Below are 26,646 nucleotides of genomic sequence, written 5' to 3' on the forward strand. Positions count from 1 at the left end.
TCCCCTCAGCATTCCTGGGACGTGATGAGTCCAGCATTCAACAGGGACAACCTGTTATCCACTCATTCCCACTGACGGTGAACCATTATCCTCTCACCAGCCAGTCCACAAAACAGTCATGGAGGAGCATTTCAAGCAAAAATACTGTTTCAACATGCTGATAATCATGATTATTATTCAGGGTTTCCCCAGGAAAATTTGCTAAGACAGTTTTTGAGTTAAAAAATGTTTAAAGTTGACAGAAAAAATTAAAATATCACTAAGGTAATTATGTTACTGGAAGAAATTATTAACAAAAAAAGCCTTAAAAAAGACCCAAATTACTGGTGTATAAAGAAACCTGTAATAAATAAACAATCCTAAGCCTGCCAGGATCCAATTAAAGCCTGATGGCCCGCCAGGCTTATAAAAACACTGTGGGAAACGGATTATTTAATAATCCATCTATAGTTTAACACTGTTTATCCATGTGTGAAAAAGACAGTGTTGGCCAGTCACACTTTAACCAGTTCTTGTTTTTTTCACTTATTACTTCTACAATGCTAATGCTAATAAATATAGCTAATTGGGCTCAGCAGTTTCTACGTATCCAGAAAGATGTTTATATTAAAGAAACAGCAATACTGATTAAAATCTGAATAATTATCACATAAGTTTGGCAAAAACAGAAGAAATCTTACCTATTCTCTTTGCAAAGAAAATAGGTCAAATAGATGCAGAAAAGACAGAGCTGGGTATCCTCTGGCTTAAAGACATGGAGAGTTGTAGTTGTTATTTTGGCCAAAAGGTGTTCTGCAACCTTCTTGTAGTTTATTGCCAGTACTTGTAGTGATGATAATCAGTTTTTTGTCATCTTCCAGGCTAGAAAATTAAGGGAAGAATGGGTGACTGGAGCTTTCTAGGGCGACTGTTGGAAAATGCTCAAGAACACTCCACTGTGATTGGAAAGGTAATTATACATTAACATCCTTAATTCACATCTTTTATTTTTCTTTGCCATTTTCTAATGTGGCCATGATAAGTAGCTCCCTAACTCCAAAAAAGGAGACACTCTTTTTATGAATGACAAAATCTCATTCCCAAGGTAGAAGTGCCTCAGAAATCTTTAGCTAACCGGTGTTTTGCAATTGTTTCATCTTCCCTTTTCAGGTTTGGCTTACTGTCCTATTCATTTTCCGTATCTTGGTTCTTGGCGCAGCCGCTGAAGAAGTTTGGGGTGACGAACAGTCTGACTTCACCTGTAACACCCAGCAGCCCGGTTGCGAGAACGTCTGCTATGACGAGGCCTTCCCCATCTCCCATATCCGTTTTTGGGTGCTGCAGATCATCTTTGTCTCTACGCCCACTCTCATCTACCTTGGCCATGTGCTGCACATCGTGCGCATGGAAGAGAAGAGAAGAGAGAGGGAGGAAGACCTCAGAAAATCTGGACGACATCAGGAGGACCACGACCCTTTCTATAACAATGGAGTCAGTGATGGAGGGGGAGGAGGTGGTAGAAAGGAGAAACCGCCAATCCGGGATGAGCATGGGAAGATTCGTATCCGTGGAGTTTTATTGAGGACCTATATCTTCAACATAATCTTCAAGACTCTGTTTGAGGTGGGCTTCATCTTGGGGCAGTACTTTCTCTATGGCTTCCAGCTGAGGCCGCTTTATAAATGTGGCCGCTGGCCCTGCCCCAACACTGTGGACTGCTTCATCTCCAGGTTAGAAAGTTTTATATTCTTGGTTTCTATATACATCTGAAGACACATAACCTTTTTCTCGCTGTCTTACAATAAATCAGATTCAGGTTTTCCTATTTTAGGCCAATTAAGATTACCAAGTACATATATATTGGCTAAATATAATAACTGGAAGACTTTGAGGATCTTCTTAATCCAGTCACCATGTCCTCTGTCCAGATGTCTAAGTACTCAAGGTCAGGGTCACGGTTACCAGGTTTCTATCATGGTTGAAACAACTTGTCAATGCCACAAGAAGGACGTGGTAACAGGGCGGTTGTCTCAATTTTCTGTGTTCCCAACTGGTCCAACACTAGAGAGCTCACTCTTTCCAGTTTCCTTAAGAAAGCTTCCTTCAGGCTGTTGAATAGGAAACTTGACTGATTGTCGAACCTTGAATTTGATAGGGGCATTGCTTTGGAATAGTGGACCAGATTTTTACCCTTGCAGATCTGTTGAGGAGGTCATGGGAGTTAGGTTGTGCAGTACATGCAAGTGTTTGAAAATGAGGGAAGTATTGGGTCAGAGATGCTTTTAAGGGTAACCCAGTCATTGGATAATCAAATCAAAAGTTGTGTCTACATTCAGAATACAAAGTCTAGCTTGTTTCCATTGTGAGTTAAGTTTCACCAGTGGTCTTCTCTTGTTGCATTTCCTTTTTGTGGTGTACCTGGACAGGATCTCAATGTGTAGTCTTGGAAAGGAGGGTGTTCAAGAAGCTAGGAGCCTCATCGTTTGTTTTTGCAGATGATGTTGTCTTGTGGGCACTTAGTGCATGACCCCCAGTATGTAATGAGGCAGTTCAAAGCCAAGTGTGAACCAGTTCCACTAAATCTGAGGCCATGGTTCTCAGCCAGAAAAAGGTGGAGAGTTCCCTCCAGGCTTGGTGTTAGTCTCTGCCTCAACCGGAGGACTTTAGATATCCTGGTGTCTGATGCACAAGTGATGGTAGGCTGGAGAGACAAATTGGACCCTTGTCTGGTGTAATGTGGACGGCGCTCCGGTCTCTGGAATGAGCTTTGTCTTAGTATATCTGTTTTTTGTATTCTGAATCCCACCTGTAGACATGACATGTCAGTCAGTACTAAAAACATGATATGACTGAAATTAACTTCCTTCTTAGGGTGGAAGGTTCTTAGAGATAGGGTGAGGGACACCATCATCTGAGTGGGAAAGAGTGACTGCTCCATATCTCAGGAGGTCAATTGAAGCGGTTAGGGTGTCTGTCTCCTGAATTCCTACCATTGAAGATTTACTGAGAACTTCACACTTGGAGAAGACCCAGAATTGCTGAAGGGACAATATATCTATTCTGGTTTGATAACACCTTTGTATCCCCTAGAATGAGTTGGAGAGTGTTATTGGGGAGAATGGGTGGCTGGGTTTCTCTCCTATACCTGCTGTTCCCATGACCTGGTTGAGAATAAGCAAAAAATGGAAGCATGGTGTCGATATTTTTGGATTCCCTGGAGAATGGTATTGCCATATCGATGGCCAATCCTACTATGGACTAAAGGCAAGCTAGTGTAGTGGCTTGGCCTTTTAATAATGAAATTAAGAGACCAATTGAAAACTTTGATGTTTTGATGAGTGGGGCAAGAAAAACATACTTGGGGTACTTTCCCAGTCCTGTTTAGCCTCCTTTAACCCAACTCTAGTTTGTTTGCCTAAAACGTCTAGTTAGTTTGGGGAGGTGTGAATGTGAGCTCTGATGCTGACCAATAAAGTGAACTCTGGTCTGCATACAAACCTCGGGCTCGGCTTGGTTGAAGTGAACTCTGGCGCGGTTCTAAGGAATATGAATGCCAAGCGGACCAAAGGCCGCTCCAAAAGCAGGAAGCAGGCTACAGTACAGGGCATTCTGGGTAAATACAACCAAAACAAACCCGTGTTTCTAGTGCTAGAGGGAGAAATAGCTTGTGTTCTTTTACCAAAGACGAAAGAGAAATCGCATTAATGCTAAAATATGACTTTATTCTTCCATCCATTCCATTTTGTTTACATTTAGTTAAGAAGGAAGTTTTGACCATATCTTCTTCAGAGGTTTTTGTGTTGTTTCCTTCAGTGGTTCTTGATGCAGCGCCACCACAGAGGGGAAGAGGTTTCTAAAAGGGTTTGGTTTGTTTGACATAGTGTAGTATTAAGACAACTGCAGCATCTGAAAATGTTGCTCTCCAATTGAACAAAGTCTACTTTTTCTTGTTTTTCTTTCTTTTCCTATGTTTTTGTTTGTTGTATTAGGCCTACTGAAAAGACCATCTTCATCATTTTCATGCTAGTGGTAGCATGTGTCTCCTTGGTCCTCAATCTACTTGAGATCTACCACCTGGGGTGGAAGAAAGTTAAGCATGGGGTGACGAAGGAGTTTGCTCCTGATAGTCTGTCACTGATAGGCATAAATGAGCCTGGAGACGCAGAGACGATTCCTGAACAGATCTCTCCAACGGGGCTCCAGTATTTACCAGTGTCTTCTAATGTGTGTGTGGTGAGAGGTGAAGCAACGAGAGGAGGAACTTACAGTCCAACCGGAACCTCCCACACAGTGATCTCCTTAAACACTAACATGGCTACAGTACCAATGTCTGAAGGACTTAATGTGGGCAGTGCTGCTTGTCACCAAGAGGGCTTCCTGATGGAGTCGCTGCCTGCTTCTATCTATGGTGAGAGTGAAGACAGTCGTGGACACCTTGAGGAAATGCAGCAGAATAGGAGAAACATGGCTTTGGAGCTTCACAATCTCAATGAGGAAAATCCCCCCACATATCCCCTTCCATCTCCATTCCCCTCTACCTCCTCCACCTCTCAGGAGGAGATGACATGTCTGGAAGAGAAGCAACGCTCCACATTTCCAACTCTTCCTCGAAATACACCTCTCTCTCTGCTCGCGCCGGAGGAGACAGCAGTGGATCCAGAAAACACTGTCGCCACATCACCGAGCATAGAGCCACATGATGATTTCACTGTGATAACCAGGGCGGAGATGCATCAGCCTCCCTTTGCTGTCGGGACAGATTTAAGGAGACCCAGTATGGTGAATAAGACCTGTGGTGCTCGAGCTCGCCCTGATGATCTTTCTGTGTAGCTAAAATGTGGATGCTCAAATTTATAAAACAATGCACATGTGCTTTTCTCTTACCCATATGCAAATACCACCAAACCACAGTACTTACACAATTTAAGACTAGCTCATATCAAGAAGCAAAGGGTATCATGAAAGAAACACAAGGTATTGGAGCTTTATTACCACTCTGGTGTATATGTGATACTATGGAGATGTGGTGCTAACCAGCATAGCACATACATGAATAACAGTTGTTAAATTTTCATTGGATGGTTTCACAGTCAGTAGGGTTAAGCATCTCTGCTTTACTGCCAGTAGATATCTCAATACACTTCCATGACTGAGGTAGAAATGTACCACATTAAAGAACTATGAGCAGCAAACTCCAGTTTCATATGATTCAACTGTATTACCATTCTTAACATTTATGCTAAGATAAGTTGGCCATGTGTCTATTTTTGTAGATAATAGCTAAGCATGTGAAATGGGTTGATATTTCAGTCTAACTTCTATTTAGAAATTAACTCAACTACTTTACATCCGGTTGCACCTGATGACTAGTGAACAACTTTATTTACCTACATTTAGCATTTATGTTAGACTAAGTTAGCCATGAATCTAGTTTTGTAGTTAATGACAAAACATGTTATATGTGTTGATCTTTAAACCTAACTCTTATGTTAGACATCAACCCAGTTCATGTTCTTCTCCTGTTATGATACACATTGCTTTAAAAGTTAGCTATAACCGAGCTAGCTTATTCACGGCTTTCAGCATTTAAGATAAGCCAGCCAAGAGTTAGTTTTAGTTGTCAATAGCCAAACACCAATTTTATTTGTCAAATATAATTTGATGCAGCTGACATTACATTATATGCCTCTAAATATCGGTAGCAAATATCCTAAGAAAACACAAGACTAGCACAAATTCAAGTACATTATGTTCCTAATGCTGAGAATAAACTGAGCTAACTAGCAAGCTTTGTATCTTGGGAGCAGCAATACTTTTTAAATGATATAAAAGAAGAGGTTTGCACTTTTATTTCTATTTTTTTTTTCATGATGACAGAGATTATCAGTCTTTTTTGTATTTATGTTTTGCTATTATACAGCTTGTAGTTTCGATGAAGAGAGGGATTATAATCACACCCTGAGACAAAATCATTCAGGCTGTGCCTGTGTATGGGCATGTCTGTGGCTGTTCAGGTGCTTTAATTTTGTTTTTAATGTCTATAAAATAAAATCTATGCAGTTACATCAGGGTTAAACTATATAAAGTTTATAAATATGTAAATATAAAATTAAAAATTGTGCTTTGATGTATGGCAACTATATTTTGGAAAAGCTTATCTCTGGTGCAATTCTGACTTTCACCAAGTAATGAAAGTATTTTAGTTATTTTCTAAAAAGAAAAAAAGCAATAGCAAAAAAACAAGTGTTAAAGGAGTTGTAATTATGTGTGCAAAGTTTATTTTGCTTATTTCCTTTGGTGAAATGTTCCGTTTTAACCTGTAATATGATGTAAATGAAGATTTAAACAGCTATAAAGTTCTGAAAATAGAATAGATGGAGTTTTCTATGTTGAATTGTTTATTTATGGTAATAGAAAAATAATGATTTCAGGAACGGACAATAAATGAAAAGTGCCTGATATTTCCTCTTACCTTTAGCTCTTAAACTGTAGATGTGCCTTTAATCATATTCAGTTAAAAAGATTTGGGAAATGCTTTAGCTCTCTGACTTGTAGGTTCTCTTGCTTGCACTTGTTTTCAAGAAACATCACTCGTTAACAACCAGATTAAAACTGACTTGTCTTTTAAAGCAAAGTGCTTTTTGACTGAACATTTTGTTAGCAATCACATTGATGTAAATGTTCATTTACCTCAAATACTGACAGAGCTTTTTCTGAATAAATTTTTTGTACTGTAGCTGTTTGTTTTTTGTTTTGCTGCTCTTTTTAAAAAAATAAATAGAATAAACTACACCACTGAAAATATGTTATGATAATTTTCAAGACTCTATATTCTAAAAACTAATAACATTGAGCACAGATATATAGTAAGATTAAATTTAAAATTTGACTGAGCATTAATACTCTGGAATAAGATAAATTCATTCAGACTGTTTCAAGGTTTTGCTGCATTAACTCCAGCAATAATAAAAACATCATAGTTGTTAATGCCAACACTATTTATGAACCTTTAAACTGTCATGTTTGCATTGAATTGCTAATTACAGTGAAACTGGCAGGAATTGTTTTAAATATTCTTTTCATTAGTAGATATTCAGTTAGGTGATTAGCAGCGCAGTCTTCTAGCTCCATTTCCTGTCAATCAGTGAGTTTACTTTGTTAGCTTAAACTTAAAGGCCATTAAACTGTTTAGTATAAACTTTGAGATTGGAGTTGTTTCAAAATAGTAAAAGTTGGTTTTCATCTTGGTCCCATTTAGACCAGCATTTAATTTTATCTTCCACCACTGAACTGGGTTTATCCTTGATATAGATGCTAACAAAAGTTGTTTCCGTCAGGTAAGACTCTAACTTCTCCTAACTTTCATGTCGGTGTCTTTTCTGCTTTATATAACCCTGAATGTCGGTAGTTTCTGCTGTGGCTAGCTGTTATCTTTATCCATAAAGACCGAAATACACCTCCGAAGAAGCTAACAGCTAGGCTAAAGCTAACAGCTAGGCTAAAGCTAACAGCTAGGCTAAAGCTAACAGCTAGCTAGAATGGAACCGACGCTATTTTAACTTCTCCGTTGTTGAAAAGGTGTAGCAGCCAATGCTAAATCTATTTTAGAAACTTTTAACCAATACATCAAAGGTTTGTGGTTACGAACAAATAAAATTTATGTACTCTATAGCCCATAAGAATGGCCCAGAATGTGTTCATTATAGTAGGTCAACAATTGGACAAATAAAAATCAATAGTATTTAACTGCTAAAGCATGTATTCAAATTAAAAAATATTCAGTAGGTTGACATATATTCAAATTGTTGATAATCAAATATAAATTAATTAAGCTAAGTGACATATCAACTTCTAACTGGTTGTAATATATAATATTTCTGGATTTATAATGATAATAGTTTGTACTGTCTGCCATTTAGGACTCGTTTTCATGCATGGTATGTGAATCCTCACTGTCTGGACTCTGAATCTGTGCTGAGGCCAGCGCTTCCTTTATGTCCCAGGGATTTTGACTGAACAAAGACCTCTCCAGGGAGAGAAAAGGCCTTGAATGCCAATTATAGCTGCCCTGACCTCGGGACAGGCTGAAGTGTATGGGTCCACATGCTGCGAAATGGACACAGGCAGTTTGTAAAACCCTGTAAGTTGAAATAGTGAGCCAGTTTTTTACCAATTTTATTTGGTATTATCAAAAATAAAAGCAGATATTTCAGGTCTGTTTCGTGGTGGAAGAGCAGGGCCAACATTTATCCTCACTTCAACAGAAGCTTAACTACCATCTCCTTGTTAAATTTTCTGAAGTGGTTTAGTTGTGCCTTAAAATAATGAAAAGGAATATCTGTTTAGTTTAAACTCTACATTTAGTATTTAAGCTTTGTGATAGTCCTCCAAACACTCGATGGATGCACCAGCTGGATGTTTGGACAGTTTGGAAATTTTTTCCATGCTTTATAAATTAAGATATCATTGTATCATAGTCATTGTGGAATGATTTTTCTGGAGAACCACAAATGTATTTAATTCTCAATGGTCTTTTTCCAAACCTGGGAAATATTGAAATGCTTTCCCAGGCTGTGTGATGTGGACAGTGGGTCCTCTAGTGGACAGACTGTGCATTGATAACGAAAAGAACAGACTAAAGTGGTTTTCTTTTTGCTTTTTATTCTCCAAACAAAATACAAATTTGACTGCATGACACAAGGCTTGTCCAAAGTTGCAGTAAACTGCCTGTCTTAATTCAATGTTTGAGTTAGAAATAATTTCTTTGCCGTTTCTCAGAGATTTCTCCTCACTCCTCCCTAATCCTCACATCCCATCAGCGCTGAGGTGATGTCCGAGGCCACTGGTGCGATCCTGCCCATCGCCAGTATCCTGGGGCTTTCATAGTAGTAAAACTGCGAGCCTTTAAATAACCTTATCCCGTCATCACCGCACAGACCGGCGTCTATATCAGACAACGGCAATGGGAAATCTCGGCTAATAACCCTGGGTGTGGCGGTGAGGTCAACGTCACGCATACTGTTCCCTGTTGGAAGATGTTTGTTGAGATATTAATTCATCCTGGAGTCTTTTGTCTCATTATAATTCAAAACATGTCATTAGAAATAAATATTTAGACATTTTACCTTGAATTATGTGAGCTATGTTTTCAGTTGGGCATACAAACGCGGCATCCACAGTTCCCTCAATGCCCAACTCCTCCTTGACAGTTTTAGGGTAGCCTTCAATCAAGGTGAAGTGAGCGTCTGCTTTGTAGATGTAAACCTGATCGCCCTGCAAATGTTTGGAGAAATTATTTATTTATTTCACATTTTACCCATTTCAAATTTATTCAAGAATCTTGAGGATGAAGCTACCTTAATCAAGTAGATTTTGCTGTCGTAAGAGAAAACGGCATCAACTCCATCGTTCGCCTCCTTCCACGCTCTGGTTATTGGGAAGGCATGAAATCCGTCACGGTGTGTGTCAACCCGAATGTAGATTGGACCTAAAGAGATTCAACACATTTATTTCAGCAAAAACACAAAATTTTACCAAGTGTTTTTGGTTTAGCTTCTAGTGCAAATATCTTAGTACCCTTGAAATAAGAGAAAACTAACTCACGGGTGACTTTTCAGCGAGATATACAGCTTATTTTAAGTCAATATTCCTGAATATTGATTTAAAAAGTACCAGTTCCATTGGCAGATTAATTCACTTATAACAAGACATTTTTCATATTCAGAGGTGGAGCTGTTGTGTGTTAAGGATCGTTGTCCCTGTTTAACTTAAACTGAGTGTTTGACAAGAGTTAGCATACCTGTCGGTAAAATAAACTAAACTAATTAACTTGCAAACTTCAAATTGTTGGGCCATAAATGCTAGTTTTAGAAATAGAGCAACATAAATACATATTTGCACTTCTAATAAAACACAGTAAGTAAAAAGTTTGGGCTCCAATCTCTACAAAATATCTTTAATCTGCTACCATCATTATTTAGTTTCATAAAGTTGCAAACTGTGCTTTTTCTCAGCAATATCACACTTTCAGACCTCCAACCAATGATATTAAAGACAATGAAAGTGCTAAGTTTAAGACTTTTAACACTTGTTGAGATAATAATTTATGATCTACACTTAATGCTTCTATCTATTGTGAATCTTTAGCTTTCAATACAATTCTTGTTACCTGCAAAGAAATACGTCCTGCCTCCATCGTCTGTGGTGGCTGCATTCAGTTTGATGTTGCTGCATTTAAGAGGTTTCCGATCTCCTCTGTGACCTGCAGTCAAACACGAAATAAAGAACAAATAAAGCCATGAAATCCACTGTTATTCCTTTCACCAAACAATGAAAGTGGTGACATTTATCCTTAAAGAACTGACCGAAGTTGGGGCAGTTCATGAAGTAATGCCGGGCGTCTTTGGGGTAGGCGCCGGTCACCTCTCCTGAGATGGGGTGGAAGCGGGTGAAGTTCTGTCCGTGGAAACAGTAGTAGTGCTCGAGCCAGCGGAAAGCAGACGTGCAGGACGGCAGGTGGGACCATGTCTTGGTCTTCACTGCTTTTGTGGCAATATCATAAACATGCACATCCTGGCCTGTAGGAGGAGATTTTTAACTTTTTTAATCAGGAGTTTTCTCTATGACAGCTTATTTAGAGCTATTGCAGATGGAGGAAAAAGGAGTAAATTTCTGACAAGAGATTCAGAAATATTGTAGAAAAAACAAGTAAATTTCTGAACTTCAAAAGTCAAATATTTGCGAGAAGAGGACTCAGAAATTTTTGAGATAAAAAGTTGAAAATTTTAGACTTCTGAAACTTAAAAAATGTCCAATACTAAAAAAAATTTCTACTGAGAATTTTCCAAGTATTTTCTAGTAAATTTCTGAAATTTATCTCAAACTTTCAGAATTTTTATTTAAAAAAAATTTGTTTTTACAAAATTTATGATTTTTCAAACTCAGTAATTTCTATTTTTTTTAAATAGAAAATTTCTGAAATTGATCTAAAAATTTCTTCATTTTTTCTTGGAAAATTTCCACTTTTCAAACTCATAAGTTTCCAAGTTTTTTTCTAGAAAATTTCAGAATTTTTTTCCAGTAGATTTTTGACCTTTCAAACTCAGAAGTGTTCCATGTTTTTTCTAGAAAATGTCTAAAATTAATCTAAATATTTCTGCGGTTTTTGGCAGAAATTTACTCCTCCTTTCATTTTCTTTCTATAATGTCCCTAATACGGCATCATATTTCTCTCTACTATTTCTATAACTTCAGTTTCTTTTCGTGAGATAAATATTTTAGCTCAACAAACCTTTAAAGAACAGAACCGAATCAGCCATGCACTCTCCTTTGGGACACTCCACTGCAGCGTCCAGGTGAGTGGGAACTCCAGGAAAATCCTCTTGGATTTGTTTTGGATACCCTTCCTCCAGAGTTTGGTTAAAGTAACTGCACACTTTATCATCCTGGAGGTCAAATCAGAGCTCATCATGAGATACCACATTAGACGTCCCTATTGTGGAGTCACAGATGAATTTATTGTTACCTGGAAAAGGTAGATGTGATCGTGGTCGTTGGGGTTTTCGGTGTTGTGCATGCGGAAAGCGGCGTTAATAGGACCATTCAGTTCCTTAAAGTGCAAACTGAAGAGCTGAGCTGGACCAGTGAAGCCATTCCACACGTGATCACCTGAGAAGAAAAACATTTTGACATAAATTACAGGATAAAAACAACATTAAAATGCAGTTTTTTGGGTTTAGAAGTTTTACACACCTTTGAAGAAGAGAGTGTTTCCTTTTTCATTAGGAGCGATGGCGTCGAATTCAACACCGCCACATCTGTCTGGAGCGGCAGGGCTAGTGCCTCCATCTGGATTACCGATAATACTGGCATTTTAAATTTGTAACATTTCAACTGAAAAACCTCAATGTATTTCCTTTGGATTTAACGTGATGAACCACCATAAAATAAATGGATTTACAAATCTTCAATTTCATCCACCCTGAGTGCCAACAGGCAGAAATACATTGAAGTATTTGGTTTTAAAGTGATAAAATGTGAAATACTGGTGATTAAGTCCAGAAGGACTCACCTTCTACTGCTGCATCTTGTCTGTGAATGATAGAAATGAAATTACATTTTGTTCTCCAGTCCAACATTACACAACATTACTAAACGTTGAGTCAACAGCAGATCAATGAGAGCAGTTTATTTTATTGATCCGGCTGCTGAACTTTGTGAACCAATAACACAGAGTTGCATAACGAATTTATGTTTCTTCTTCACAATTGAGAAATTTAGTATATTTCTAAAAATAAATAAGAGCATGTCTTGGATTTGTCATGACATTTGAAGAAAATAGAGATAAAAACTCACCTCATGTTAAGCTTTAAAATATTAGAGTACCTTTAAGGCTGTTATTTTAACAGTTGTACCAACCAGTGGGATGTATCAGTACTTACAGCGGTGCTGCTGTGGAGATGGTGACCAGCACCAACAGAATCAGAGTTCTAGTGATCACCGGCTCCATGTTTGCTGTGCTGATGTCCTCAGATGTGGCTCCTCACGCTGGAACAGAGCTGGGAAGTGTAGCTGAGCAAGAGTTGAGCCTGTGCTTTTATACTGGTGTGTGTGTGTGTGTGTGTGTGTGTGTGGACCAGTTAGGAAACTCTGAGCTTGCATTGTGTGTTTGTTTGCACAGATACAGAGGTGGAAGTTTTGTTGTTGCGTAATTAGTTTTTTACGGTCAGACATTATTGTTCTCATGTTCTTTTACAAGTTTTTGAGAGTACATGTTGTAGTAAAGGACTGAAAGCAGCTCCATTTCATGCAACTTGCAAAGAAACTAACTGATCAGCTTAGTTAATTTTTTACAGACTCTCCATATTGGTCAAGTCAAGATTTGGGACAACCCTTTGCTCAATTTTGTTCAATATTTAGCAACTTTTACATGTAGAAACCAATAGAAGATGTCAGTAAGATGACTTTATAGTCTGATTATCAAAATAATTAACAAACACAGACGCTTAAATCCATTTTAATAATGTTTATTACATTACATTAGAATTGAAGCTACATAAAAATCATCTTTACTTTATTGTTAACTTTAAAAAGAAATGCATTACTTTAGTATTGCTTGTACCCCGTTGTAGTGTTTACAGCTTAATCATGAAGGATTACTATTAGAGCATTAATTCAACTTAAAATAAACCATTGATCCTTGTAAACAAACCAGTCTGGTACTTCACATTCTAAATCTGGTTAGTTTCCTTGGAGTAAAGTATGTTAAGTAATATTGAGAAACATCAACTTTAAACCTACAGTTGTCAACACTGGTATTAAATGTCCTCCTTTCTGATACATGCAAGGTTTTTGGGAGACATTTTGTGAAAGATGACCCTTTAGGTATTGAACAACCAAATGATGAAGAGACAAATTCACCAGCCCACAGATTTAACCATTAACACCAGGCTGTGTGACTTTTTTTTTCTTAAATGTCCATCTTCTGCAGTTCATTTGTAGCGATAAATCTTAATGCAGTGATTCATACTGTCTGATACAACCATATGGCCGTCGGGGAGAAGCGCCAGCCCCCGTGGACTATTGAGGTTGTCTGTCACAAGAGGCCAGCCCATACCTTTTGATGGGTAGATGAGTACACGGTGGTGTTGCTTTCCCCAGTCTGCCACTAAGACATCCCCATCATGGTCTATACAAAGGCCCCAGGGGCAGGTCAGGACAGGACCCAGGCCAGAGCACACCCCAAGGATTCTGATAGTGTTCCAGCCGGGTTCCAGAACTCGAATGCATGGAACACGACCAGTTTCATTGCCTCTTTCTGAGACTGCCATAAGGCCAGTGGTGAGACAGGCTCCTACCAAATATGGTCGGTGAAACCCGGTTACAACTGTACGTTCTAACCTTGCTCCAGTTTTGGGGTCCAACTTTAAAGCTGTTAAGGTGCCACGCTTGATGTCAGCAACTACAAATTCATCTTGACATGTAACAGTGACCCCTCTTGGAGCATCCAGCTCTTCATTTGTGGAACCAGTCATGGTGCCGCCAAATGTTTGAAGAAGGCGTCCATGGCGGCTGAACACCAACAATGCTCGTTCAGCGGCACAGGTCAAGGCAATGAGGCCTTTCGAATTTACAGCCACATCAAAATAGTTGCAGATGCGGGAAGACCTATCCGATCCTGAAGGAGAGACTTGCTGCACAATGTTCTTCTGGAGATCTGTCACTTGGATTCGGGCATTACCACAATCTACCACAAAGAGTTGCCCTCTGGCAGTTGCATAAACACCACTTGGCAGATTGAAGTCAGTTCGGCCTGATCCTTGTTTACCAAATTGTTTGACCAGATGAGCTGAGTCCAACGCAGCTAAACCAATGCCTTCCTCCGATTCCCTAAAAGGTATTTCAACTGTGTCTTTGTTGTCCTTGCTGCATAATGTCAAGTCTCTGTCTTGATTTAGTTTATCACCATCAATGGCTGACATGGACAGAGATCTGCCAACACGGTTTACACTTAAACTATGCGTACCCCGAGTTTGAGATCTTGATTGTCTTTTAGGGGTGATGATGCTCTTGTTAGACTCTGTGAAGTTTCCTGGACATTGTTCAAATGCTGAAGGTTCTGAGGTGAGACGCATTCTGTTGACTCTTCTCAGCTTTCTGCACTCAGTCTTGTCATCGTTCATCAAAAGGTGTTCCTTTCTAGAAAGGTCAGTGGTGGAGATTGAGCAGCAGTGGTCCTGCTTAAGAGATCCATCCCATGGAGTATCTACAGTGTAAGTGTGGCAGGAATCTTCACTATCTACTGTGGATGAAAGACTTCCACTGTCCACTGATGTTTCCTTTAAGGTGTTATTCTTTGAAAGGCTTTGTTGTGAAAGAACAAGATGTTTCGTAGAAGCTTCTACAAGATTGTGTCTGCAGACTGAGCCCTTGCATCTAGCCTTTGAAAATGTTGCTGGATTGCTTCTTTTGTCATCACTTTCTCCCAGAGGACATGATGGTTCTTCACATGAGACCATAACAAGGGCTTTTTGCCTTCTTTTACCTTTCACTGTGTTGCGTCTCTTTGTTTCATTATGTCTGCAATCAGACTCATCACCTTCTGATTCTGCTTGACTGGAGACAGATGGAATAGCAAGAAAAATATCTTGCCCTTGTGTGTCTGAACAGACAGATTCTACCTCTTCATCTTGTGAAGATTCTGATACCTCACGATGTCTTTGAATTGGAGACTTTGTTGATTTAGGCTCATCCTCATTCTCTGTGGAGCTTGACAGATGTAGTTTCCGGACAACACGAAAATTCCCACTGTTTGTCCTGATGTTCTCCACTGGACTGCTCCTTTGCGCGCCTCTGCTTGGTTGGGGTTCCTTTCGGATTTCACGAGGATTTATGTTTGAGAAGTTTGTATCACCAGAGTGCAAGGCACATTTGTGTCCTTGGTCACCACAGACTCCAATGTGGTAAGTCATACCCTGTTCACGAATATCAGTCTCCCCAAAATTTAAAGTCTTATACAGGGAGCTTGAAAGGAAAGTGACCCTTTTCAGGGTTAGAGAGATTTCCCATGGTTGCGTAAGCTCTATTACACCTCTTTGAAACTGATTTCTGTTTGATCCATCAGCCATAAAACCCCATCTCTGAATCTGTTCCTTCAACTGAGCAATTTTACGAATTTGCTGATCAACAAGTGACTGCACAACTCTCACAGCTGCAGAGTTTTCTCTCTTCACTTGACTAAGGTGTCTCTGGGCTTCCCTGTAGTCCTGCTCCACCTTTTCAAGAAGGCGTCGCTCCTCTCGCTGAGCTCCAATCACTGCATTGTCCAGTTCACGGTTTACCTCCTCCACTTCGGTTTGCTGTCGCTCTCTTAGGGTCTGAAGTTCTTGTTCTCCTTTCTCCAGTGTTGAAAGTGCCTCTGTCACCCAATCAGGCGATAAAGTAGGAGATTGTGGTGTAAAGATGGAGTCCCGTGGGGTAAAGTACACTGGAGATGAGAAGGTCACATCTCTCTCTTTTGGAGTGCTGAGTGTCAGTAAGGCTGAGAAGCCAGGGAGGGCTTTTCTCTCAGAGTGAGACCTCATTAACATCGTGAATGGTAAATTTCAGAAGCCACTTTTAAAGGGGTTCACCTTTCTCTCTGATTTATGTCTGTGAAAACAAAGAAAGGCAACACGCCATAACAGTATAACATATAAAGTTGTTCCTACTAATAGAAGGAAGTAAAACATAAACTCCTTAAAGTACTGTAGTTTCTATGTCTATTCACACAAATGCCTTTGAAACATAGACTATCTCTATACCATAATGCCTGAGCTACCATGCCTCATTGTATTTGCACTGTTCTATGACTTGAGTTAAATGCTTGGTCATCTTCTGACAAACTGTCTGCGGCCTCCTCTTCAGCACAATTATTTTTTTTTTCCAACAATGGGACTTTGAGGGCTTATTGCCAAAAGCTTGAATTCATATAGGCATCTTCTAATTGTTACAGTACTTATAGGTAACTGTAGATCTGCTTTGATCACCTTGGAGCTCAACATTGGCTGAGTCTTTGTCATTTTAGCTATTCTTTCTGGTTTTGTTGAATTTTAATTATTTTAGGGTAATTTTAGCCAAACTAATGTACCAATAAACCATTAAAATATCTATAACATGGAAAACCTTTATCATTTGTAGCTAACAGGACTGTTTAAGTAACATAACTCCTCACCTACACAGCCACCCTTTGTTGTATTGAACATTACTTTCTCAGTTCTTCAGGAACTCTAACTGACCTACCTGTTGACTGAGGTCTATCACATAAACCCTAAAAGGACGTGTGGCTGTTTTAAAACTGGGACATGGCTGTGCTTTCATTGTAACTCTACCTGGACAAGATTTGGTTTCTCATGGGGACACTAATGTCATCTCAGGTTGCCAATGTTCTGTTTCTGAGAGGTTAATGAGGTATTCAGACCACCTACTGATCACTGCGACATTAAGGGATAGAGGGTCTTCATCAACATTTTGCATGGATAAATCCAATTTTATTTTACGTTTCCCAAAAAAGGAGGTTAGTATTTTAAACTGGCTAACATCCCATCAATCTGACCAGCTTATTTGGTTTCCATATGTTTGAAAACCAAATATCTTTCTTCCAATTCACAGTTATGCTCTATGATCTGTTGGGTTATCACTTAATGTACAAAGAAAATACTTGTACAATGACAAAATGTGAAAAAGTATAAGGGGTATTAATATTTTTGTACATTACTACTCTAGACTTTGGTGCCTTTTAACAGGCTGAAGCAAAACAAAAAGGCTTTTGCTAGACTGAAAGAGGCAGGTGTCAGTTTACCCCCACACAGTTACACAAAGGGACCTTTGGAAACATCCAACCTCCTTCTGTCTATTGATTATTTTGGGCTCCAATTAAAAAAAACATTTTATGAACAATCAAATAAAGTACATTGGTCAAAGTGAGAAAAACTTCAGTTTACCTGTCAACAACAAATCCCTGCCAAACCTCTGGAATGGAAAAGTTATGTTGTCTGAAGTTACCCATTTTTAATTTTGAATGAGAGTTTCTAGTTGCTAAGCTACCAGGTGAATTTAGCCGGGTGTTGAGACTACAGCATCTATGATACCGTTCATAACTGAGGAGATTATTCAGGATGTGCAGGAGAGAAACTCAACAATGAAGCTATTCACTGTGAATAACACAAAGTGAAGCTGAGCTCAGTAAAAAAAAAATTTAATTCTGGAAATGGATATTCAGGTCAACTACAGTTAGATACATAAAAGAAAATATATATTATCACATTTTTACACTATATTTACACACAGCACTGGCAGTAACAACTATGTGTTTGTAAATACTGCAAATATAAGGTATATTTACCTGAGTTTAAGGTATGTGCTTCTTTGTTTCCTCCTGGCTCTGGTCTGAGCTGCAGTCGTCTGTTTTTCTACTCTCCTCTCCTCTCTGCCACACCCCCATCTCACCCTTTTACCCTCCCTCTCTTTGTCATTATATACTGACATGTTGAATTACAGTAGCTTCAAAATGTCAATCCATTTTACCAGACTTTAAAGAAACCTTTGACAATATTCCTGGAACACAAAAATCAATAATTAATCATAGTTTAAGCTTCTCGGTCATAACCAGGTAGAAACAGGAGCAAGTGACACAAACAATAGAGGAAACAGAGTGGTTTATTGAAAGTTGTGCGCAATCTCAAATAGGCTGTTGACTAACTAATTGAAATTTTAAACCATAACCCAAACAAAAAACTCCACAACAAAACTAAACTGGCCACATCATTCTTGTTATCATTTCAGAAATATGATTAAATATGCTTGATACTAAGTAGTCAGAGGTACGTAAAGTAACTAAAACTGTACTGACATACAGCTTACGCATAATTCTACTTAAATAAAAGTACAAAGTACTGGGTGTTATGTCCCAAAGATCATAACACCCAATTTAATATTTTACAATGATGTCCTCTGACAGACAAAAATAAAGTTATCTTTAAATTCTAGTATATAAAAAATATATAAAAGAAAAAGAAACACTTTTCTACAGATATTTTTTAACAACACAACGATGAAACCAATACTTGCAGAACGTAAGATACACAATTTAGTTAGAAATATACTGAGGTGGGCAGTTACATTTACTCACATTTACTTGACTAACGTTTTGAAAACAAAAGTAGTTTTTGGAGTACTTTTACTACGCTATACGTTTTACTTTTACACAAGTCATTTTATTATGATGTATCTCGACTCTTGCTTGAGTAAAATTGAATCTCTCCCCACTGTGAGTAAACTTCACTGAACTAAGAACAAGCTTGTTTTAATCAAAAAAATTCACCACAGAGACATGCCTGCAGTTTTGTCAAAGTTTCATAAACTTTATAGTGAAAGAAATAGACTAGGTTTTTTTTCTTCCTTTTGCCTGCTTTTGTTATTTTGTAATTATGTTATTTCTCTGAATTATTATCTACAATTTACATGCAATTTACATTTTGCTCCATTCAATGATGTAATTTTTAAATATAAAACCATTTATGTTTTGATCAGATATTCAATACGTGAGTCACCTTTTTACCAAATACTTTTTTACTCTTACTAGAGTAAAAAAGTACTCTTTTTTACTCTACTCTACTCTACTAAAAGTTTTTAAAAAGCTTTACTTTTTTTTTTTAACTAAAACGTAAAGCTTTTTAGTAAAGCTTACTTTTTAGCTTTACTAAAAAGTAAAGCTACTTTTTACTTCTACTTGAGTAAAATTTACCAACCGCCGGGGGGCGGTAATGCGCCATGTTGCCAACCTCCATTAAAATGTAGAAGAAGACGTGCTCCGTGCTGCGCATGCGCTGCATATTATCCAGGAAATTTGAGATGGATGGAGGAAAACGGGCTTGACAGCACCCGTTTCCTTTCCAGTAGAGTGTGAATTGACAGTGTGAATCCTGAAAAGTCTCCAAAAGCCTCATTTTGTTACACAACCTGCCAAAACCAACACAGCCGTTAAAGAAATGCGTTGGCTAATAGTATTGCGACATGAGTCCTCAGGCGGCTAACCGCTAGCTTACAGTTTCGGTCGCTAATTAGGTTACACAATAAGCTGTTCAGGTTAAACAATTACGTTGTTTTTGGCAGAAATTCAATCGCAAAAATTAAAAAGTGAACCACCGACCCTGCGGCCGACTACAAATGTATGTGGAGTCTTAAATACAAACTTCATATCTGTTGATTTTTCCTCGTTCAAAACACCAGTATGATTCAGGTGAGCTGATATTCTCTGCTTACAACAGACTCTGATTCTTTCTCTCTATCTTTTTTAATTTATAGATGAGCCATAAAATCCTGAAGTTTGGTGCTCGCACACAGCCTACAGTGATGTTTGGGAGATAACTTCATCCACTTAACAGACTACATCTCTACTTTGACAGGACATAGAAGTGGTGAGTTTAACTTGTTTATAATCTATCTTCTTAATAATGTTAATTATATATGATGCGTAAAATCACATTAGTGTGGCCTGATGGTGTATTAAAGTCCTTCAAAACACGATCTAAATTGAAATACAGCTAAGGATATAATTAAAACTGGTGTCATATTTACCCAATTATTACTTTTGGAAGAAGATTAGCTCCACTGCACAGAAAGAATTGAAAGTAAAAAAAATCAGAATTCAGAGATACAATCAGAATTTTGCCTTTTTACGCTGAATTTTGATTTTTCTTTCTTTGAGTTATAAGTAAAAAGGCAGAATTTGTTGGTTTCTTAGAAGTTTCTTAGAAGACCGGTGTTGTGAACTGTGCTGTTATACTGTTAAAATACACCTGCTGCAATGTCTCAACAAGCTCCGTGACATTTAAAACTGGTAAAATCCACAAAACAATACATTAATATTAATCCTATCAACTGTATCTGTCTATTTTACCTTTCCAATAAAAATGCAAACAGTTTCTTCTTTTGTAGATCGATACATAATATACATAAAATGTTAAATTACTAATTTAAATTCATATGAACACACTCGTCTCACCAAAAGTGCATACCAGAATTTTCCACTAGATGTCAGCAAATACAAAGACCTCACCTCCGACTGCCTGATTTGTTTTATTTAAAATAAGACAATTCTGGCTGATATAGTTTAATATACAGATGCAGAGCAAAAACTATCAGCAAAATTGCCTCTGATTGATCAGAACAAAAAAAATTATTTTGTTTTCTTGTTCTTATGGAAACATGTTCATCTTTTTATTGGGTTTCCAAAACAAGATCTTAATTTTTTTGCATTTTGCTTGAGTGAATTTGTGTCTTTATGCATGAGAAACTTCACCTGCTTTGGTGTCAATCAAAAGTACAATTAGTTTTACAACTTAAAATTGATCAGCACTGAATTTTAAATTGACATGTTTACTTTGTCTCATCTAAACATTTAGTGAAAAGAAATTTCAGCAATATTTTGGATATTTGTTTCCCTTCTTCAGGAGTTTAACTTTTGTTTCTTCAGTATAAACAAGGAAGAAATGCCTCAGAAAACATATAATATTGTACAAAAAATAACATGTTTTGACCGTCTCAGATAGCACCACCATGCAGCACTGCTTTATCCTGCATGGTGGTGGCTGCATCATGCTGTGGTTTACTTCAACAAGGACAAGAAAAGTAATCAAAGTTGAGGAGTTTGTGGAAGAAAACCTGTCAGAGGCTGGAACAGAGAAAAATAAGAAAATCCTGCAGTGAAGCAATTACATTTTGTGTGTTGGAATGGCCTAGTCAAAGTCCAGACTCACATACAGTGGGGAATGACTGTTTTCTAGACGTGAAAAGACACTTAAAGCTTTATTTGCATTGAATCTGTTTATATAACATTTTTATTAATGATCATCCTCATAATTAAGCACTTCAGTGTTGCTCTATCACATAAAATCCCAGTAAAATACACTGAAGAGCTTCCTTGTCTTTGTTCATGAAAACCATCCCCACATCATAATACTGCCACCATCATGTTTTGTAGTTTTTCTTTTGTATTTCCACAGGAAAGATTTAAGGATAGTTGAACTACAGGTTCATCGATTGCCATTTTTCGGCCGATTCCAATCGTTAAAAAAGCTTGACATTTCAATTTTGGTCAATACTGATTTTTTTTTTTGTCTGAAAAGTTGCTAAATGTAGCAACTTGTTAATTGAAAACATGCAGACATGAGCTGGTTGGTGGGGCTAACAGTCAAACCTCAAGGCAAAGCAAAAGAGGACAGTGGTTGATTTTTAGACCTTTGCTGAGGTAGATAAGATCCCAAAAGGAACAAAAATTGGGGCAGACCTTCTTCAGATTTTCCTTAAAAGAGAACTATACACAGTCTTGCTGACTAGCGGTACTCCGATTTATTAGCGCCAATTTCCTTAATGTTGGGAAATTGGTGATACTTACACATGAAACCGATCTGATCTATCTTAATATAGATCTAAAAATCAACCAATAACCTCTTCTGCTTTGCCTTGAGAGAGGTTCGACTGGCCCACCAGTTCATATCTGCATGTTTGTAGTTGACAGTATTTACCTCAAGACTTTCTTGCTATATTTAGCAACATTTCAGACAGAATCAGCAGGTCAGGCTTTTTATATATCGGTAATCGACAATCGGTGCACCCCTGCTGCCCAGTCTTACAACGTTGTGGATGTGGTGTTGAATTTTGTCTTTGTATCTAATAAGATGACCTGTGAGCAGCAAGAGTTCCACCCAACACCTTCTCACCAATTATCTCCACCCGCACTCCCAAACACACACACACACAAAGGGAGTGCTGCCCCCTGGACACAGTTGGGTCCAGAGCCGTCACTGTTGCTGGATGTCACACGGGGTCCTACAGGCTGTCTCGCTGGGTGCCATGACTGATTATTTCCATCTTTCGCTCTGTCAGGAGAGATGGGAAATCATACGGGCCTGAGGTGGCGCTCCGTTATTGATATCACTGTTAAAAGTCTCCGATCCAGCTGCTCGCCTCGCCTGCGACATCACTGCAATTAAATCTACATGCTGCTCCCAGCCTGTCTGTGTGGCAGAGAGTAATGGCCCCAATAGTTACTGTAACAAAACAATAATGGGATTCATCATGGCAGCAGAACAACCACATACATACATGTATACATATATTTTTCTGGGCCTAATATGACAGCGGGGGACAATGGGTTTTTATTATCACCTCAAAATAAATGCGAACAACACAATAAATTAGCTACTAAGTGGACTTGTTGTGAACAAACAATTAAGAATAAGTTTGTAAGCTTCTTTCATACATGGAATTAGGAAGACAGTACAGAAATTCATATTGCGCTCTTCTCTTCCACTTTGCATACAAAAGGCAATATTAGGTGATGAATATGGTAATGGTCCTCATTCTAGTGGGACTATCTCCTTTCAGAGTGGAAGATCTGGTTCGGCTGTTAGATTCGATTAATTCCTCCTCATGCCACTCCTCATTTCTGTCCCCCCTCCACCGCCACGTCCTCTCTAACACTTTCAGGCCTATGATATTAGACGAACAATCGCAGAAACAAAACGAGCTGGAACAACCAGGATGGGAACAGATGGCACATAATTGCCTCATGGAGGAAGCCAGGGAGTCAATTTTTACCCATCCTGGGGGAGTTGGAGTTGCAAGGAGGAAAAAAAAAAAAAAAGTGCAGGTGCATTTGTTTTGATCAGCTCTGGCCCGGAGGAGGCTTCTAAAAAATATTCATCACACGCACATTAAGGAGAGGGAATTTAACAAAAGCTTTGAGGGATGCGACGGCGAGCTTTGGTTGGGATAAGATGGAGATGAGTGGCTGAGCTAAGAGCAACAGATGCACCGTGAATGAATATCGCAGCAAAGTGTTGCAAAAACTGTCAACGTCTCAGAGGGTAGCAGTCTGTCCACAGATTCACTAAGCAAAATTTAAGATAATAATCAAAATAATATGAATCAAACATTTAAAAAAATACTTATATTTGTAGAAAATATAATCATTTTTCTACGTTTTTATTTATATTTCACAAATTATTTGACTTATTTATATGAAAACATTTTTACGCACATGTTGCTTGTTAATTAACAATCAACAACACTGAATATAAGAAGATAATAATCCCTAAAGGAGACACAGAAAAGAAACCTTTTTGTTTAAGGTCCTGATTGTTTTATTTTGCAGTAATCAGCCGATACTTAAACCGATTTTATCTACCTCAGCAAGTGTCTGAAAATCAGCCACTGTTACATTTTTCTCCGCTTGCTTCTGCACACACAATAGTCACCAACTTAGCGTCCTTTTCTAAATAAAATCTGTACCAATCAAAATCGGCTTTTTAAAAATTTTGTAGAAAAATGCACTACAATGTCACAATAACAAATTTTTCTGGACGATAAATTGTCCCAGAAGTTATTGCAATAAATCTGAATATTGTTGGTTTTGAAACCATTGTCTGGTAATACAAAGATATTGGCATAATAGTGCAAAAACACATTCTCAAAGATCAATATGCTTTGAATTCTAACAAAGGGCTAACACTGGAACTGGAAGATATTTTAAATTTCCAAAATAAATGAACATAACAACAAATAAAATGAATTATGAAGTCTCTGTAAACAAAATTGTCCTTCAATAAAGGGGTTAGTTGAGACTGAGGACTTTTGTCATCCAGTTTTTGGGAGAAACAGAGAGAAAAGAGAAAAATGATAAATTATGCAGGTGAAAATGATTGAGTTTGTTGTAAATGATCATGCGATTAATAAATTAATTTTTTATTGTGACAGGCCTATGCACCACTGCTTTTTGTTTCTCTGAAGCACCGTGAATGAGTTGTAATTTTTCAGAAATATATTCCATCTTTCAAGGTTCAGGGTTTTTACTTGTACTGAGCCTCATCAAGAGCAACAAGTCAAATTCACATTTGAATGGCCATTAAAATTTCTTATAAATGACCCATCTGATAAAAAGCTTCTGGAGACTTAAAACCAAAACACTCGTTCATCCAACTCTTCTGATTTTTCTAATAAAGCTCATGAAACTTGCGTGATTCTTTTTGTTAGAATGATAAAAGTTGAGTTGTATGTTCACAGTGGCGGGGTTCAGTCTTGCCTACAAAGCTGGATAACACTATTTGTCTGTAGCTACTCCATCCTTGGACATGAATCAGTCACATATTGCACTGAGATGAGTTCTTGTTCTGCTGTCCTCTGAGCGCTGACCACATCTGTTCAATTACCAGCATGGAAAGTGCATTACCATTGGCTTTGTTGTTGGAGATGCTTGATTTTCTTAGTAAAAAGCGGATGAATTTATAATGCTGTGATCTCCTCTGTTGTGAATCTCTTGAGCGGGCCGAGGCCCCCGGATCGGAATAAGCATTTTGATGAGCTGTAGACGTCTCTTCTTTTTACAATCCCAAACTTGCGCTGGCTGCCCAATACCAAACTAATAAATTACAGCCCCCGTCTCCCACATAACTCACTGATAAATAAAAAAAGGTCTGCCATGGTGTGCAGCTGTGACCCAGGGTTACCTAGCAACAGGTCATGCCCAGACGTGATGCACAAGGTGGAGATACACCTCTAAGGAGCAGGAGAGGAGGGAGGGATGGAGGTGGAGGAGGGATGGGTCTCATCCTCACTTTCTATGACCCTTGACAGATAGAAAACGCACTCAGAGGAAACGGTGTTTGATTGACAGGGATATTTGAAGAACCAGAGAGTCCTCAGTTCCTGTTTTATCGCTTTCCACCTGGACTCTACCTGTCTTACAATTCTATAAAAAGGCTAAAATGCTTAATATTACCTTTAAGTAATCACTAAAAGCAGTTTGTATTTATTAGAGGGAACAAATCTATCAATCCAACCTATAAATGTTTCAAAATATCTCCTTGTTAAATAAAGAATTGACTTTAATTTATCACAATTTTTGGAGTTCAATTTTGTAACCGCTCAAGAAGTCACTTAAATAGAGGCTGTCTGACGACATCAATACGCTAAAAGAGCTTAAAAAGCCACCCGAACTAAAAAAAAGCATTCAAGAACACTGTGACATCTTTCAGTGTGGAAAGGATTACTAATCCAGTGAGAACCATTATCAATTACAAATAGAGTAAACATCAGATAGTGGGGAACCTTCTCAAGAGAGGCAGACCTACCAAAATGGCTCCATTAACCACACATGTAGGAGGTCCCAAAAATGCAGAACTGCTTCTAAATGCCAGGATACTAAAAAAAGCACAAAGATTCATCTCACATTTGTCAAAAATGGGGGGGACAAACCCATAACGGTGACAAATTTTAATAAAACAGGAAAGGGTTACAACTTATTTCATTTACCATAAACTAACAAAACTACAGGAGAAAAAAAGTTAATGACAGTCGAACATGCATAACTAGAACTATGAACCGTCAAATCCTCAAGGAGAAAGTCAACCTTCAGATTGTGAGCTGAAGCCCAAAAGTGCTTGGATTATGCAGCAGGACCATGATCTGAAGCATACCACCGACTCAAAAACAAGAACAAAATGAAGGTTTTGGATTGACCTAGTGAAAATGTAGAAGCTAAAATGGGGATTCTACACTTGAGATGCTGTTTATGCTTGGAAACCTTCAACTTGGTTGAATTAAAACAATTCTGCAAACAAAAATGGGCCAAAGTGTCGGGGAAAAAGTCATGTATTAGGTGTGTGAGCAAATGTTATTATTTTTTTGCATATAGCCTGGGTTTTTTTGTTGGTTTCCTTTAAAAAAATTATTTTTGCTCAGGTTACCTTTGTCTGAAATTAACATTTTGATCATCTGAAAAGGAAAACCAGTAAAAATTTGCACCACACAGCTGAGATGAACAAAAAATAAGGGAAAATCTAACAGCAAGTTACCCAGCTGAAGCACTGGACCCCAAAACAAATGGATATATATTGTATTTTACATGTGCCGTAAAGAAAGCAATCACATCTCTTGATGGTAATTCCTCCTGAGGAGCCAACTTGTGTTGTCCTCGGCGTCCTGCGTGCATACATTACCGCGCAGAGGAAACGCATTTCCCTCAGTGAAGCACACAATCAGCCTTCCAACCTCGCTGTCTGGAGAATACCCTGATGAAAACCCTAACTGACAGGCCTAAAAAGATTGAGCAATAGCACAAGAGACACC

At 38.2% G+C, this 26,646-nt stretch overlaps 2 protein-coding genes across 2 annotated transcripts; one reads left to right on the plus strand and one right to left on the minus strand.

The window, feature by feature from the left end:
- The first annotated feature begins 256 nt into the window (after positions 1 to 256).
- Positions 257 to 6,730, plus strand: LOC114140798 (gap junction alpha-3 protein-like). Its single transcript, XM_028011022.1, has 3 exons — positions 257 to 949; positions 1,150 to 1,709; positions 3,969 to 6,730. Exons 1-3 carry the CDS (start codon positions 881 to 883, stop codon positions 4,807 to 4,809), a joined length of 1,470 nt encoding a protein of 489 aa, XP_027866823.1. The 5' UTR covers positions 257 to 880; the 3' UTR covers positions 4,810 to 6,730.
- Positions 6,731 to 8,620: 1,890 nt separating this feature from the next.
- On the minus strand, positions 8,621 to 12,574 carry hpxb (hemopexin b). Its single transcript, XM_028011728.1, has 10 exons — positions 12,420 to 12,574; positions 12,050 to 12,069; positions 11,731 to 11,826; positions 11,504 to 11,646; positions 11,270 to 11,423; positions 10,344 to 10,556; positions 10,148 to 10,240; positions 9,336 to 9,466; positions 9,105 to 9,252; positions 8,621 to 9,004 (listed from the first exon to the last, which is right to left on the minus strand). Exons 1-10 carry the CDS (start codon positions 12,485 to 12,487, stop codon positions 8,778 to 8,780), a joined length of 1,293 nt encoding a protein of 430 aa, XP_027867529.1. The 5' UTR covers positions 12,488 to 12,574; the 3' UTR covers positions 8,621 to 8,777.
- Positions 12,575 to 26,646: the final 14,072 nt, after the last annotated feature.

The sequence above is a fragment of the Xiphophorus couchianus genome, chromosome 24 (genome assembly GCF_001444195.1).
Source record: "Xiphophorus couchianus chromosome 24, X_couchianus-1.0, whole genome shotgun sequence".
Lineage (NCBI taxonomy): Eukaryota > Metazoa > Chordata > Actinopteri > Cyprinodontiformes > Poeciliidae > Xiphophorus > Xiphophorus couchianus.